Below are 17,723 nucleotides of genomic sequence, written 5' to 3' on the forward strand. Positions count from 1 at the left end.
TAACTCTAAATCGGTTCTTTTGAAAGATAGAAAAAACTTTTGTTACAAAGTTATTTGAAATTAACGACACATCGTTTAGCTCTATCTGCAAAGATAAGAAACTTGAATGCTGGATTTCTTCGAAAATTTTTCTCTGGAATACTACTATCGAGCTTTAGATCTAAGTTTCCCCCTAAACTCGATCCCTAGAACGATGTACTTGGCGTCTCCATCGATTCAACAGTGAATGGAGGCGCACGATTAACGTTCTCGTTGGAGTGGGTAGGAGCTTTTCTCGCGTTTTGATAATAGCTAGGGGAATGATTGAATAGCTATAATCTTTCATATTTTCCGGTTTAGGCTTTAAGGGCGCAAGTTTATGAAGCAGACAGTATGTGAAGTAGGGAAAGCGAAAAATAAGTCTGTATCATATTTCCAGTTCGCTTATTTTTCGCTGTCTGTGCCTACTTCACATACGGGTTATCCTTAACCTCAACAAAGGCACATACGCTGTGCCTACTTCACATACTGTTTGCTTAATGAACTTGCGTGTTAACGGGTAAAAAACCGTTGTTGAAAATAGAAATTTAGTTCGAAAAAAAAAATTAAGGGCGCACCCGTAGTTTTTTCTTGTGATTGAAAATTGTGATTGAATCTTGTGAATCGGTTATTTTGAAAGATAGAGATAAACTTTTTCCTACAAAGTTGCACAAAATTGACAGGGCTACAACATTGTAGAACATCGTTTAGCTCTATCTGCAAAGATAAAAAAAATAGATGCTGGATTTAACCGAGAATTTGGTTCACCCCAAAATATGATTACAGGTAAATGTGCGCTTAATCATATTTTTTAGAACAATGTACTTGCGTTTCCATCGATTCAACAACGAAAGGAGGCGCACGATTAACGTTATCATTGGAATTTGGGGAAGGGGGGGGGGGTGGTTTGTTGCGCTTTAATAATGGCTAGGGACACCGGAATTCACAGGAATGGTTGCATAGCTATAATCTTTCATTTTTTTCCGGTTTGAGCTGTTTCGAAGCCATGTTGAACAAAACTTTAATAAGCATGCATAAACAAAACAAAACCCAAATTAATCCACCTAGCGGTCAGACCCAGCCTTTCTCATTCAAACTTTTATTTGTAAAAAAAAAATTTACATGAACGCTTCAATCCAATAAATAAATATTCACTCTTTAGGTTATAAAATATTGATGTTGTAATCTATACGTATAAAAATGCAGTTTGGTCTGTCTGTCTGTTTGATCCATATAGGCTCGAAAACTCCCGAATCGATCGACGTGAAAATTTGTATGTAGGGGTTTTTGGTCCCGATAAAGGTTCCTATGATAGTTTGAGACCCCTCCCTCTTCTGGAAAGGAGGGGTCCAATACAATTGAAACATACATTTCTGCACAACTCAAGAACAAACCAAGCAAATGAAACCGAATTTGGCATGTGGATGTTTTAAAGGGTAATAAATATGTCCATAATGGTTCGACGCCCCTCCCTCTTATGGAAGCAAATGATCGAATTACACCCAATGTGGGTGTTTCTTCAACCAGAATGACGCTCAGAGGCCAGAAATTATCTTAAATATCATTTCGAAATCCAAGATGGCGACTTTCGGTTTGTGAAAAACAGCCTTAAATAACCAAATACCATCCAATATGAGTATCTCTGGAACCAGATCGATGCAATGAGCTAACAATTGACCTCAGGCATCATTTTGAATCGCTAAATGGCAACTTATAGGAAACAGCCGAAAATGACCAAATAATACTCAACATGTATATTTCCGTAATCGAGATGATGCATAGAAATCAAACATTGATCCTTGACACCATTTTGAATATAAAGACGACCACTGTTAGTTTCTGGAAAACAACCAAAATAACTAAATACCTCCAAATATGAGTATTTCCGGTGTCAGATTGATGCCAGAAAATTTGCTGAAAATGACCGAATACCACCCAATATGAATATATTCAGAATTAGGGCGATGTACAGAAGCCAAAAGTCGAGGATGTTGTAATTTCGATAAAACCAATCATTTCAAACGATTTGTCTTTTGACTTTGATCATATACTATGGCCGATTCGTCGTGCATTTGCAGACTTTAAACACATCGCAAGGAAGCAATGAATTTGGAACGTTCAAATAGTACAAAACCACATTTAAGTTATATGGAGACCACATATATCAATCAAAGCAGGTATAGTTTTAAATAGCCTTTGAATTCCTTTTCTTTACATAACTTTTGAGCCACATATCAAATTGTTATGAAGTTTGTTATTTGTAAATTTGAGAGATGACTCGTTCGTATGACACTAGTTATGTTCAAATAAGTCATGTAATCTTTGAAATAATAGACATTCGTTGTTTTATTAACAATTTAATACATAACGGTGGCTTAAGTTCAATTATAATCAAATGAAATAGGAACGTATAGGGCAGCCAAACTTTGAAACCACAGGTTCAATCATAATTCATTAGTTAACCCTTAACTAGCCCGCTCTACTGATAATAATATTGATCAAATCGGTTGTGTAGTTTCTGAGATAATGAAGTTTCATGATTTTCACATTTTGGTACTTTACAGACGAAGTTACAGTCCGATTACAGTAAAATTCAATAGGGAGTTACGAGGCAGCTAGACTTATTGGTTGACACTAATTTTGTGGAAATCGGGTCAGCCGTCTCTGAGAAAAGTGAGTTTTCAACGCTTTCCTTTTCAACGCTGGATTTCACATTTTTAAACATAACAGGCAAAGTAATAGTCTGATTGCAAAACAAGTCAATAGAATCTTATGGGGCAACAAGACCTTCCATTTGACACTGATTTTATGAAAATCGGTTCAGCCATCTCTGAGAAACATGAGTGAGATTAAGTAGTCTTCAAAACACGTTTCCTGTCATAACTTTTGAACCACAAGTTCAATCTTTATGAAATACAAAAGTTAAGGGTTTTTTAGGTAGCCCGTTCATTTGAAATCAATGTTCAAATCGGTTGTGTAGTTTTTGAGATAATGATGTTTCATGATGTTTACATTTTGATACATAACCTCTAAACTTAAAATCCGATTACAATGAAATTTTATAGGGTCTTATGGGACAACGAGACCTTTCATTTGCAATTAATTTCATGAAAATCGGTCCAGCCATCTCTGAGAAAAGTGAGTGAGAATAAAAATCTGCACATACACACACACATACACACACACATACATACAGAAAATGCTCAGCTCGTCGAGCTGAGTCAAGTGATATATGCCATTCGGCCCTTTGGAGCATTTTTATACTTTCGGTTTTGCAAGTGATTGCTATACCTTTCTAGGAGAAAGGCAAAAATACTGGCATGAGGAGGAGGAAGAGCGGTAGAGAGAGAAAGAGAGTAAGAAAGAGAGAGCGAGAGAGAGATAGAGAGAAAGGGAGAAAGGGAGAGAGAGAGAGAAAGGAAGAAAGGGAGAGAGACAGAGCGAGATATAAACACAATCTCGATATACTATCGATATTTTCGTAAGCAGAGGGTCACCTAGAGGCTGAGGAAGATATCTCAGGCAGGTTAATTTCACACACCAAAATTATAAAAAAATTCTAAGTCGTTTTCGTGTATTTTGATGAAAAATAACTTTCGCAACGAGCAAGAAATGATAATTTCGAAGGTATTCGTTGAAATTTATTGCCTTTCTGTCTTCTCTCAGTTATAAGTATTGTTTGCACCAACAGTTCTTCTGACTATCTTTTCGAAATGTTATATAATAAAAATAAGTTGGAGTCCGGTTTTCAGTATTTCTATGGTGGTTCGACAATCATTCCGTCTCTGAAAGGGAGGGGTTTCATATAAATGAAACACAAGTCTCTGCAAACTTCGAGAACAAATCAAGTAAATGGAGCTATATTTAAAATGTGGAGATTTTGGGAAGCAAGAAATATTTATTTTTATTTATTTATTTTATTTACTTATTTGTTCACAAACTTTGTAGTGTAAGGAAAAACCTTTTAATTTACTACAATTCGATACTTTATAGTAGAATTACTTATGGTAACGAAAATTTCCTAAGTATTATTTTTTTAACTTCTCCCATTATTGAACCATGCTGTACATTCACGACGGAACCCATTCAAGGATCGTATGATTTTGAGCTCGATAGGTAGCAGATTCCAAAAAACAATGCCCTGCACGAACAGAATATTTTTATAGTGTGATGTTTGAAATATAGGAAGTAAAAAGCTTCTGGTACGACTGCTTTACAAGGAATGAATCTTTATAATTTTAGGTGGTAGATCGAGACAGCTTCCTTCTTTTTTTGAAGGGGAGGGCACTCATACAAATGAAACACAAATTTTTATTTAACTCGAGAAATAATCTAGCAAATGGAACCACATTTGACAAGAGGAAATTTTAAAAGACCAGACATGTTTTATGGTGGTTTTGAGCCCCTCCTTATTCAGAAAGAAAGGGCTCCCATACAAATAAAACACAAATTTCCACACTGCCGTTCCAAGCATAGTTGTCCCAGCGTGCATACGGTTTGTGTAGAACATGGGACAACTATGCTCGGAACGGCAGTACATAACTTCAGAATCAATTGGGCTGATGGAATCAAATTTAAAATGTGAGGATTTTAGAGTACAAGAAATGTTTCTACGATGATTTGACATCCTTCTCTACTTTAGAAGGGGGGGGGGGGGCTTTGAGGTTGACCGATGAGATTCTGCTTATGCATGAATAAAGGGTACAAAAATGAACCTGATCGTTGCTGCATCAATACAAATGCAATGAGTGAAGGCTCGAAAACACATGCATTGCGGTTCTTGGTTGTATATTCTCTTGCAGAAATACCAAATACAAAAATACCAGCTGACCTGCCAGTACACGTTATTTTGACAGTTTTGTTTTTCGGAATCTCGGTGAAGGTTGTTTTTCCAATTGTTTAACGAGGTATCGGTAGAATAGATTTAGAATTCCGAAATTTGGTACTTTACCAAACTCGGAAATTTGTTGTTGGACTGATTTTTACACTAAACGAATTACACGTTTAGTCCCCGTTATCTCAGTGAAACGACAAAACAATGGTACCTAAACGAAAATGTCTTTAAGGAGTTCGTCATATCGCTTTGCCAAGAAAACACGAGTAATTAAAGATATAGGTTATTCGACTGAATATGATATTTAAAACACTTTGACGTCGGTGAACGTAAACTGTCCTCAAAAGTAGGACCCGTATTTTCGTATGCTGAGTTGATAGAACTACTTCCTCACGTCGCTCGGCGACAAACCTCTTTTTTATGGTATCTTTCATTTTTGGTTTTTGATAATAATTACTATTTCATAGTGATAGTGATCGTAACAGAAACTATTTGGTAAATTATATCTCATTGCTGTTCGAGAAACATGGGACACTCCGCCTTAACGGCAACCGACTGCCAAAGAAGCCATTCTAGCCGGCCTAAATTCTTCACACCCATTGTTGCAATCAAAGTACGCTCTGTATCTCAGGGCTGGTTGTAAGCTGGAATGCTTTGCATGGGACAGCAGCTGCTGAGCAACCAGTCCAGATCAACTAAAACCGTTAATACCGGACATACCGGCCTGGGTGCTGGTAAGCGGGGGTGGTAGCAAAAAAGTAAACATGACCAGCATCGAAGCAACCGACAGGGTTACAGTTATGCGCGGAGGCTGACTGGCATGCATGACACTCGAATTAGAACGAGATGGTCACAGAAGACGTTTGGGAAGGGTCATGCGGCAAATGGAAGGGCCGCAGCACACCCAAGATTCCAGATGCTTTTTACTTGTTTGTATAGACGGCAGGGCCAGGATCGGAGTGCGGTTGACGAAAGAGGCCGTTTTGCGGGGCTACGAGACCGCAAGCAGAACACGAACCTAGGAAGTAAGGTGCAGAACACAACATTTTCATTTGCTCGATTGTGATGTCGAATCGAATTGGTTGTTTGATTTTCTGATTTCTGCTGGATTGTTGATTCGCTCCGCGCCTGGTAGAGGACCGAAATTGGAGTTATGCCACATACTCGTTCATGATATATTTGAGTTCTGATGCAGGGTAGATCATAAAAAAGATTGTTTCACGTGCTTTTTTTATCTCACATAGAAAAATGCTACTTAGAGAATGAACACTGACACTGCGGATGCTTCTGCTGTTACCCGGAAGTTTTCTTTTGCGCAGGTACGCCTTACTTGAGCTACACTTACAGTACACTGAATACTCTGAAAGTACCCGATCAGAAAGAAAAAACAAAAATGTAACAGAAGTTGTTAGTTTGTTACGGGAAAAACCTTACAGGCTGTGTTTTCAATTTGGTCCCGTTAGGTGTTAAAATAACAGAAATTATAACAGAAATGATTCTACTAATATCAAACACATATCAAAATTTGTTACTAATATATTAGCTTTCTAACAAAATAAGATAGTATATAGAACAATATAACAACAAAACAGAAACAACAGGTTTTGATAAAAACGAAAAATTAGTTAGACTTGTTTCAGAACTACTTCATATCACGTTTTGTTATTATAACTCATTCAGATTCAGTTTTGTAATCAAAATTATATGGAAAAATACAAAATTGTATCAAAATATGTTATATGTATCTCACGTTGATAGAATTTTGTAATTTTTTAGTTATGCTCTTCTGATCGGGTATACTTTGACGGACTCCATTATGTATTGGCATCATTCATGTTTGGAATAAAATGCTTCTTAGCATCACAGAAATACACCACTGCGATTTGCTACCAATGCCATAGACCTCACGAGCATATCTTATTTTTCGCAAAATCGCGTAATATAGCAAGTCGGCTCAACAGTTAGTGTTTCGCAAACAAATTGGTTGATTGATAGCGTTCGCCAACTGAAGCCCATAATTTTTTAACTTTCACGAGTTCAACTTTTTCCAGTTTCTGACTATCGCTCTAATGATGGCCTAAAAAGTTAATTTTTTTAGGATTGTTTTTTTTTTTAAATTAAAAATTTCGTTAGGGTTAGGTATCATTTACTTCAACACTTTCTGTGAGTAAATAGTTATAATAAAAATGAATGTAGAAATTTTGTTCCAGCGTTATCGTATTGCATAACATTGCCTTTCTTATCACGCATGTTTAGCTGTTTTTTTTTTTTTTTTACTATTTTGAAAAATCAAAGTATTATTTCCCTCGCCTTAAGGTTGATTTGAATCCTTAACACTAAGCATTAAAATAGTTTAGATCTAGTTGCACTTCGAAACTAAGGCATCTTGTGTCTTGTGGTCTAGTTCGTTGAATATTTAACTACAGACTGAGGTGATTAAAACGTCTAGCTGGATAGGTCGTTAATCTTCAGCTCTAATTTCACTCTTTTCTGCCGTAGTTAGTCAGTACATGCGTTGCTATTGCCTCATTAATCATACTAGATCAAATGATGTTCTGCACGATAGTTTTACAGCACCAAGTATGCTTCTTTTACTTTATTCTAACCTAACTTGTCAGTGGATGACACAGAAGATGGCAACCATGCAGCAACCATTTTGCTCGTATCGAAAGTTCAGCCAGTACAGTCAATGTTAGATGGTTTTCTTTTGCAAGAAAAAAAAATATTACTAACCTCAACAAGCAGTGTATGATTGCAAGACGGAATTCTGACAGCTTTCCTCACTGCGGGATTGTAATGATAGGTATGCACGAAACCAAGACGATACATATGAATAACTTGGCAGCAATGAATCAGGTTGATGAGGCAGATTTAACAACAACTGACTAGAAATGAATAAATGAGACTTTCGCTACTCATTCTCCCTCCAATCTGCATAGCAGCAGTCGGGCTGTGTAATCAGCGAACCTTTCATCATTTATCACGATCCTGAATGGGCGTCCTAATGAGGTTGTGAACTTGTATCATGATCTGACCGTGGGCAGAAGTGTAACGCAATGTGACGTACAAGGAATGCAATTTCTGTCTATGAGAGTTGCCGACAATTGAGCCAGAACATAGTAGTTCTAATACTTTCCAAGCGGTCTAGATCATATGATAATGATAGTCTCTCGGACGCATTGTATGACAGAACTATAAATCAGAACGAGCAAATTTAAAACACGACCAGCAACGTTGCTGACAAATTTCTGCCTGTGACTGTAACTGTTGACCTTCGCTCCCATGATCACACATTTCCACGTCAATTCTCGGCTTTCCTTATAGAATCATTTCCCGGCGTCGATCGGGTTTGTTTTGTTTTGCCAAGCAACTGCGGCTTTCCAAATCGGTCCCATACGGGAACCTTTCACTTTGTTCCCAATTACTTCTAGCCCGATTGCAGTCAGGGCTTCGAGGAAGGATGGACAAGGAAAGAATTATAGCAGTGTCATTATGGGTCACACATCGTACACTCTATCACGACCCCGCGGAACCGGGACTTTCTATGCTCCGAGGAAATACTCTCCGTGCGGTGTGCAACCTGCTGCAAACCTCCCTAAAAACGGCTATAAATAATTCATCGGAGCTCATTTCCCTCGCCGACTTTCTGGGCTATATGTATGTTGCTGAATATGCCGCCTCTATTGAGACCGCCTAATCGGCTCTTCATTTCAGCACAACGTTCACATTCACCGGTGATTGGGCGGTGATTGGGGAGGGGAAATGCCTATAGCTTACCGGTTGCTTGTTGCCGTACCGGTTGCCAGCTTGAACCAGCATCGCAGTCCCTGCAGTCAGCTTTCAGCTAAATGTTTGAATTTTCCCAGCAGAGTCATTTCGACTGGATTTGAGCAGCGTCAGGTATAGAAAATGGGATCATTGGAAGCGAAAACGGTACGCGAAACATTTGAGACTGTGTCGATTCGTGCAGATAGCAGGTGACTTATGGCGGCTTCGTATCTCCTCACGTTGACGATCCTTCCGCGCGCCTTAACGTGGAAGAGCGAACGACGCTATTTTCTGATAAATCACGGTGCCATTACTCACGTTCGAGTAGTCGAAAAATGAATTACCTTGCAGTGTGCAGCTCTCGTGTTGTAAACCTGGAAATTGTTGCCATCAGGTTTACATTCGCTGGCAGATTGATTTCAAGAATTTCATTGCTGCAATCATATTCCAATCGTTCAAGCCTATCTGTCTCGCCACAACCATAATAAATCGGATTTACGTTGCCGGTAGAAGCACAACGTAAAGTGCACTGGACATGATTTTACACTAAGTCTGATCAAATCGGCGTTCGAAGTACAAACAGTAGATTTGGAACTGTGGAGGCAGGGAGTCTGTACACTCTCGCGTGTTGTATTTTTCTTTTTCTTTTCAATGCAACGGAGTGGAAGGAGGATCTTTGTTCGGCAAGCTGAAGCTTACGTGTGTGCTTTCGGATAGGTCATACCTTCACATTTACAAACCAACTGCCAGCGTTTCCTCGGTATGCGAACCCGTAGGCATGCGGCTCACCTGTGTATGCGGATGTCGAACCGGACCTACATGAAAACTAATTTACAAGATATCTCGTATCAATGTGTATCAAACATAAACTCTGGGGGAATGCTCTGACCAACTGCAGGTCAACTGCGTGATTTGTGGAGATTGCGTGTGTTACTTTCCCGAACACCTGCCTGCATCGTCAGGCAAGGAAATTATCCACCCCACAGAAAAGCACAAAAAGCGCCAAGTGTCAGAAGTCGTGAAAGCTAATCGTTTTCCATAAATTAAATGCTCATTCATGAGTGAACTCTCCCTCGCATGTACGTTAGCATGTTAGGAATAGACACCATTGGGAAGCTGCGTTGTTTTAGCGCTTATTTTCCATCCGTTCAAGGTGATTCACGGTAATTGCCTATACTTTGTTACGTAAACAGGGGATGAATACAATGCATAATTGATAGAAAAATGTCGAAAAGATTTACTCGTTAAACTTTTATGCATCGCGTACATATTAAAATATGTTTAAGATAATCAGCAAAATCAAAATGACAGATACATGTCAGGTGCGAGTGACTGTAACGGTAGAGTGACATAAATAAACGTTTCAATAAACCTAACCTACAGAACCGTTAGCTTTACTCTCTTGTTCTATCAATCCAACAATTCTATAGGTTGATTGTAATGTTCCAAAACAACTGTTAAAATATATTAGGTCCCGAACACTAGAAGCACTGCAGTAAAATTAACAGTGAGTTCAAATATTACATGACTCAAGCTTTAAACACTCGCAAAGCGAATCTAATGAGGAAAGTAGTATTAAAGTATTCTGATATTTCGTTGAAAATGTCCGCAATATCTCCGCATCAGGGTAATTCATAAGTCAAAACCTTTTTACTCTGAAAGTTAAACTCTTATACCCTCGGCTACATGATATCGCGGATATCGTGTCGAAAACCAATAAAAACCAGATTGGCAACACGGTCAAAAGACATTTGACGCAACCCTACAAATTTCGCAATTCGCGATGTGTGCGAAAAAGAAGGAAGGAAACATTTTTGTTTTTGTCATCCCGCACATTCTGATAATTACATATGAGAACTCGCGTTACTGCGAGCCAACTAGTTGACATCTCTATCCTAATTGCATTGCTCTTGTTTTCTTGTTTTTGCTTTGACCTGCTTTGTTTGCTTCCCTTTTAAATTACCAAAGCAAATGTCAAACCTCATCATCTCACTGTAGTGTGAACACCCGAAGTGATATCCGATACCGTCTAACGATGTCAGGTGATATGCGGCGTAGTCTGAACGAGGCCTAATGCTTTGTATTATATTGCCATCCGCCATCTTGAATATCAAAATTACCTCAACCGCCATTTTTTGTATGTACAGGTCGAACTCGGTTATCCGGAGACTCGATTATCCGGAAGATTTAATTATCGGGAATTCGATTATCCGGAACTTTGGACTCGATTATCCGGAATTTTAATTTCCTGGTGTTCGTATTTAATTTGTATTCCGAAATTTTACCGTTACCATCCCTTCTGGTATATTTGTTACCATTTATGTCACTTCTAGCATATATGGGACATGTTCGAATTAAGTAAAAATAATCAATGTCCAATTTATTTTTTTTTTGCTTTTTAAGATTTCACCCCTTACCTATCATCAGAAACAAGCGGTTTGTGAGCAAAATGTGATTTTTTACAAATGTTCATCGTTGTCCTTCGATTTTTGAATGAAGAATTCAAAACTGCTCGAAATACGTTAAATGTCAATTCGTTCATGTATCAACTGTCAGCTAACACTTTTCGAGCAGTTTTTCTGTCTTCATTTAAAAATCGAAGGACAACGATGAACATTTTTTAAAAATTACGTTTTGATCAGGAAATTATACTCTTTCAGCTGATACATAAAAATAAGAAAACTGTGTACAAAACATTATAAATCAAATGCGGTGCAGTGCTACGATCCTCTACTAACACTAACTCTCCTCAACCGATCAAGAATTCATGTTGCACTCGTCCCGACACTTGAGTAGTACAAAACAGCAGCTACCTGATTTTGCACTATGTTGAAGAGAAATTCAGAAACATGATACGTGTTCCAATTACCAACTAAACTAACTTCACTCCATTGGCAATCGAATGTGGCCTATTTGCACTGAGTCGTTTGCTCTACGTGCAACAGTCGAACATTCCAACCGTGTCGTCACATCTCCTGTCCGCCTGCCAGCTATTACACCAGCGTTACCCCACTTGCTAGCGAAGGTACAATGACTTGCTGGAAAAATTGTTTGCATAATCCCCTGCAGAAATTATGCAGCGTAAAATGATTAATTGGGATAGATGGGTGCATCTATGGGTTATGATGAGCACTGGCAACGGCGTAGGAATGAGTATAGCGTTTTGCTGAGTGAAAAGTGCTTCCAGCAGCCACGACCGACAGAATGTGCAGCTGATGATGATGATGATGCTGATGCTGATGATGATTTGCTCGTTTTCACCGTCTCTCAGAACCCTATGGGGGTTCACTTTAGTGCAATTTATTTCAGCCACTAGAGAAAACCGACGGGTTCGACGGAGCAAATAAAGAAATTTTTCTGATATTTTTTCTCCTCAACTGAGTATTATTATTATTGAAAACAGCAACGTGATTTATAATGTTTATTTTAATTTCTTTCCTCCCGCCGCACACAGTCCACCCCGGTCGGAACGACCATCTTCCGAAGCATCCAGGCCCAGGACAAGGACGCCGGTGTCAACGGCCTGGTGGAGTACTTCGTCGTCAAGGGCTCCCAGCAAAGCATCTCGGACATCGCCCCCAATACGTTGACAGCGGCCGATGGTTACGGAGTGTTCACGATTGCATATCCACACCAAGGACAGGTAATTATGACTGATGGTCGTTAGGGGTAATTGGGTTCGATGCGATTCTGTTTTGCGAGTTTGTTTGGTTTCTTTTTTTTTCGTTTAGCCAAAGTTGGTCGAATAACGAGCTTAACATTTCAGACCCTATTGCGGAAAGCCTCTTGAGCTGTCAGTAGGGTGCTGTACAGCATATATTGCAAATGTTATAACATAGTCATCCTGTAACCAACATGATCTTAGGACTATTCAAATATATATTACCTGACTAAGAATTCTGTGCTCTTTGCTCGCCATTTTGATTTGCACATCTGAATAAAACCATCGACAAAGCCGTAGACATTGACATCTGCGCTTTAAATTCCATTCAAACAGAACGATATTTGTTGATAGATTGTTTAAATAGATCTCATTAGCCAAATTTTACTGCTTTAACCAGCGATGGTAGATCAAGATTTGTCGAAGCTTCCCGACTTTTCTTTTTATAGTTGACAGAAGTGATGATTGTTGCTGTAACTTAGATTCAGTGAATTTACACTATCCGCCATAAGTTTGGAATCGCTTCACACCCAGTTAAAATATTGTAGCAATCCGAAAAGTTTAGCATCATCACCTAAAATAGGCCGATTTATGTAACTCTATGTAGTGTATTCTATCTTAATTTATCTCGTGAATTCAACTACTTAGAGAACTGCGATCTTCAATAAACTTTTTCAGAAGATCATTGCCTTTATGTTAATGGACAGCTTTATTTGGCGATAAGACCACAACTTCTCAGAGAAAATATGCAATTTCAATAATTTTGTTTTCGATTTCTTTTTAATGATAGATTTACAGTTTGTTGTGTTCATGCTGAAGAAGTGCTTTCATTTGAGCAAGATAAAATATGTAGCATGGGACTGTACATATGTAAGTATAGACTGATCCAAAGTGACCCCGAATTGATAGGTTTTGTGCAATGTGGCTAGCGGCGTCTTTTAATAATTCTCACGAAGCTAGAATATTTCCACCACGGGTGGCACGGGCCGAAGGCGTAACTTTCTAGGAAGTAAGAATCGCGGGATAAGTTGAGGTTGAAGTACGAGGAATTCTGTACACCCTAGTGTCGCAAAGCGGTGGGATCCGGTACTTTACGATCCGCTATCCAGGAACCCGCGACTTTCTGAACAACTTTACTGAATAAACACGAGATATATGCCAATTTCAGACAGAGCCTGACAAAGTCATTTTCAATTGACAATTATCAGGTTATTGAGGCGCTTTGACCCGTCGTTTCCAATTGAAAAGCGTTTGTATCATTTTCGAGCACTTCGTTAGTTACTTGGAAACTACTCCAAAGCTCTTGCTCCGATTTTGACAACTGAAGGGCTTGAAAATGAAAGCAATGATTTTCAATTGAAAGCGGAGATTATCACCGTCACTCTCACATGATTTCACGCATATATAGGAAAGAGGAAGAAAAGAAAATCGTGACGATATAAACCGGAGGACCCCAACACCAATTCCCCAACTCCAAGTGTTTACGGTTCGCCAGTGATCAACAGCGAAAAAAAAAATCAGAAATATAAGGATTACTTGCGTGACGTATTAATTGGTTGCCATTGCCTCTCTAACTACGGCTTGTGGTACTAGAAAAGCATCATCAAACGACGCGATGCGGTGCTAATTTCAATTGAGACGCTGAAGGAAAAGACAAAGTCAGTCTCTCTCCGTCACTCTATCCGTCAATTGAATTAGTCATCAGTTTCATTTGAAATGATCCGATGATCAACAGACGGCAAAGAGAGATACAAGTGATTCGATGACAGTAGCCGAAAGTAACCAAGTTCGATTCGAAGCGCGAAATATTTAATTTCATTATGTTGTTTCGAAAATGTAGAGCCCTGATTCCAGGTGATGCAAAACTTGTTGGAAGGAGGCTGCAATACTAGAACTGGGTGTTGAAATACTCAGTAAAGCGATTCCAAACTTATGGCTGGTAGTGTAAGTACAATGCCTGAACGTACAAATGCATGTAGTACTACAAATGGTATAACAAATTATATCGTTTACAAATAATAAAATTAAGATTAACTGTTTTTGAAGCAGATACAAAAACGTATTGCTGATGGTCAGGCGCTTATACAAAAATATTTATTTTTTATATCAAGTATACAAACAGTAGAATAAAAGTGCCGAAATTTATAAAATTTCCGAATTGAATCCCACTTTGTCCGAATGTTCTATAATATCTATCTGAAATCCCGCATTGAAATTAGTTTATGTGTTCCTATTGTGAAAAGTTAGGTACCGGCTTTTTTTTTCAGAGGAACACTACCGTGAAGGAGAGTATCTTTCACTGCGAAAACATCTGCTTTAACACTGGTGAGCAAAGCGACGCACTTGCTTGGAGAATGAAGCGAATCGTGTGTATCTGAAGAACATGCAAAAAAAACTCGGTGGAATCTGAAACATCTCTCCAGAGAAATAATAAACACTAGTGTGAGCTTTCTCACACGAAAGGACAACAAAGTTCACTGCGAGTGATTTCACTGTGTATTCCAGAGAGCCTGGAGAACCTGGAGAGCATCCAGATAGAAAAGAAAATTGCTTTGTTTGCTTTGAATTGCATGTTGAAATTGAAAAAAAAAATCCAGCCGTCCGTCACACACGTTTGCTCTTCGAATGCTATCGAATTCATCTCAGCAGTGCACACCACGGCCTTCTTCTGTGTATTTACACTAGAGTGATGCATCACTCTTGTTTTGCTCAGCTGTGGTGTAAGTAATAAGTGTGTTAGTTTTTCTGCGAACAAGAAAAAAACATAGCACAAAAGAGAAAAAAATGCAGTGCAAAGCTACAAGTTGCGCTCATGCTAGACAAGGAGTAAACGGTGAATATTCACTCTGCTTTTTTACATATTCAGGAGAATACCAAGCCTGGCTAGGTATAACATATCAGCGTTTATTCATGACGCAAATTTGTAACCCAAACAAAAACTTTGCTGAATTCAATAAAACAATAAATGGTTACGGCTTCTTTATTTAAACTAGGCTAATAAAAAAAATAATATGTGCAATTGTCACTTTTATTTTTATATAAAGTTTCAAGGTTCAATTCCTAAAAGACAGATTGAAAATTCCGAAGCAATGGGCGTGAACTGACATTCTTGATAAAAATAAAAATCAGCTAGGATTTGTTCGTATCATAAGTTGAGGTACGAGCTTTCCTACGCGAATCATAAAGAGATGAAATATAACAGCCCGTTTGGCATTGCATGTGTGTGCTGTCGTCAGTGGCTGTCGGGTTATGTACCGAATGCACGGGGAACAGGGAGAGCTGTGCCACACAATGCAAGCCGAATTAGTTGAAAACTTCCTGTCGTGGATATACAGTCATTTCCAAAAGCCTGCACAAAAGTAATTATTCATACGTTCTTCTCCTCCGATGAACACAATGTAAATAAAGCGACGAGGGTTTTTTCAATGCAGTTTCGTGTGACCGTGAAAGTGATGCACTTTATTTTTTACCATAAAATTAAAACATATAAGTGTTTCTTCTCTGGTTCTGTTTTATTATCATGAGTAGTAAAATTACAGCTGAATCACTTAAATTCAAATTTTTGAGAGATTATGATAAAACACGGTAAATTTTCGTTGCACCACTTCTGAACAACCAATGCCTTTTGCGCTGCCGCTACATCTTGTTGAAAGAAGAAACTTTCTCCTCTAAGTAATTCTGTGGCACAATGCAGCAAGTGGTGTTTAATGAAGTGTTGTAGATAGTATTCTTTAATAATTTCCATACCCCTGGCAACTTTCCTCTGTTGGATATTGCTACCCAAACCATCACAGCTGAAGCATTCTGGAATCGTTCCATTTATTTTTTATCGACTAAAATATCACGGAGACATGATCCCTACACACGATCATTCTGCTTATTCAAAAAAGCCTCCAACGTAAACAGTTCATCTGAAACAAATATGTTGTGAGCATCATGCGTCTTCAGTAGCAATAGACATCAGGCTCAAGCGACGGGTAGAGCCAACACTCTGACCGTCCGCGGGTGGAAGACGTCGCACTTCAATGCCGAGGTATTTCAAGAGGTAATGAGAAGAGAGCGCGAGGGGGGGCAGTTGGCTCCGCCCGACTGCTGACCAACTAGTTGCCATGCTATCGCGGGCGTGTGACGCCACCATGCCTCTTCCTCCTGATTTGTACCATATGTTGTTCATTCCACAAAGATACAATTTTTGTGCTCTAATTTAGTTACTTTTACTTTACTTTGTTGGCTAACGGACCGTTCACGATGATATCGATGTCATCCGCAAAACCAAGTAGCATGTGAGATTTCGTGAGCACCAGGTGCTCGCCAGCGCTGCGCAAAAGTGCTCTACTTTAATCCATTGCAATTTTTCTCTGGAAAAGTAAAACTCTACCTATGTCACTTACATTTGAACTATAAACATGTGTAGCAATCGAAACAAATACAGCTGATTAACAGGGTAGGCCTCCCGATGCGAAAATAGACACACAAATGTGTGTACCACTTTCACGGTGACACCCTGTAATGTAGCAGTTCAATTGCCGGACCCTGTATATATTTTACAATAGGGTTAAGCTCCCGCAAAATCGGTGTTTTCATCTCACAACAACGTGAAATTCCTTCACTCTTCAAGCGTACTGACAAGAGTTGTGCTTGTGATAAGAATCCTTTCTGTTTATTGAAGATAATCGTTCTACCATTGTTCCAGAAATGGTGTGAAAATATTTTGGATATTTTGATATATTTTTTTTCGAATAGACTTTACAGTGGTAAATCATGGACTTTCCTCAAAACATTCCAATCCATGGAACTAACATCATTCACGATTTGATGAAAAACTACAGTTGTAGTCCTGTGAATTCATGGTTTCTAGATTAAATATACCTTTTAATTCACTCATCAATGGAGCAGTTATAGTAAGAATAAGAATATGAATCACTGCAAAGATTGCAGCAACGAAATTTTTGACCGAGAAAAAAAAGACTTATTTTACGCAGAGGCGAGCAAAACTGTACACCAATTCACTAAGAGATAAACCCACCATAATAGTTTTAGCAACCAATCGCGTTCGGTTTGCAATTCAAAATATCGGTGAATGTGTCAAGCTGCCAATCGGCAACCCGAGGCATAACGTAAAAACGTGAGGAGGCTAAGCAGTTTTATTCTTCGCCACTCGAATCGACGGCGTGCAGCGGCCGCGGCGTCAAGTAGAAACATAAAACGGAAAATAATTGAATCTAAAGTTTCACCACTATGTCTGTACACCTGACTGCCGCTGAGAACACCACCATCGAAGTGTGAGAGCTCTAGAAAGCCGGTATCACACATCAAAACTTAGACCATACAAGCAAACAACTTAGGCGGAAAATCGGGAAGCAGCCAACGTAAAAAGTCAGACAGGCGACGGTGTGCTCTGTTTTGCAATCACAGGCACAGTTGGCACGATTTTTCTAGGTT

General features: G+C 38.8%; 1 protein-coding gene across 5 annotated transcripts in view; it reads left to right on the forward strand.

Moving 5' to 3' along the window:
* Positions 1–17,723, forward strand: part of LOC129728470 (cadherin-99C) — a 382,935-nt gene that overhangs the window by 278,145 nt on the left and 87,067 nt on the right. For all 5 annotated transcript variants that reach the window (XM_055686940.1, XM_055687031.1, XM_055687089.1 and 2 more), the window contains one exon: positions 12,075–12,263. In XM_055686940.1, coding sequence (XP_055542915.1) covers positions 12,075–12,263 — 189 coding nt within the window. The remainder of the gene's footprint in view (positions 1–12,074; positions 12,264–17,723) is intronic.

Source organism: Wyeomyia smithii, chromosome 1 (assembly GCF_029784165.1).
Source record: "Wyeomyia smithii strain HCP4-BCI-WySm-NY-G18 chromosome 1, ASM2978416v1, whole genome shotgun sequence".
Classification (NCBI taxonomy): domain Eukaryota; kingdom Metazoa; phylum Arthropoda; class Insecta; order Diptera; family Culicidae; genus Wyeomyia; species Wyeomyia smithii.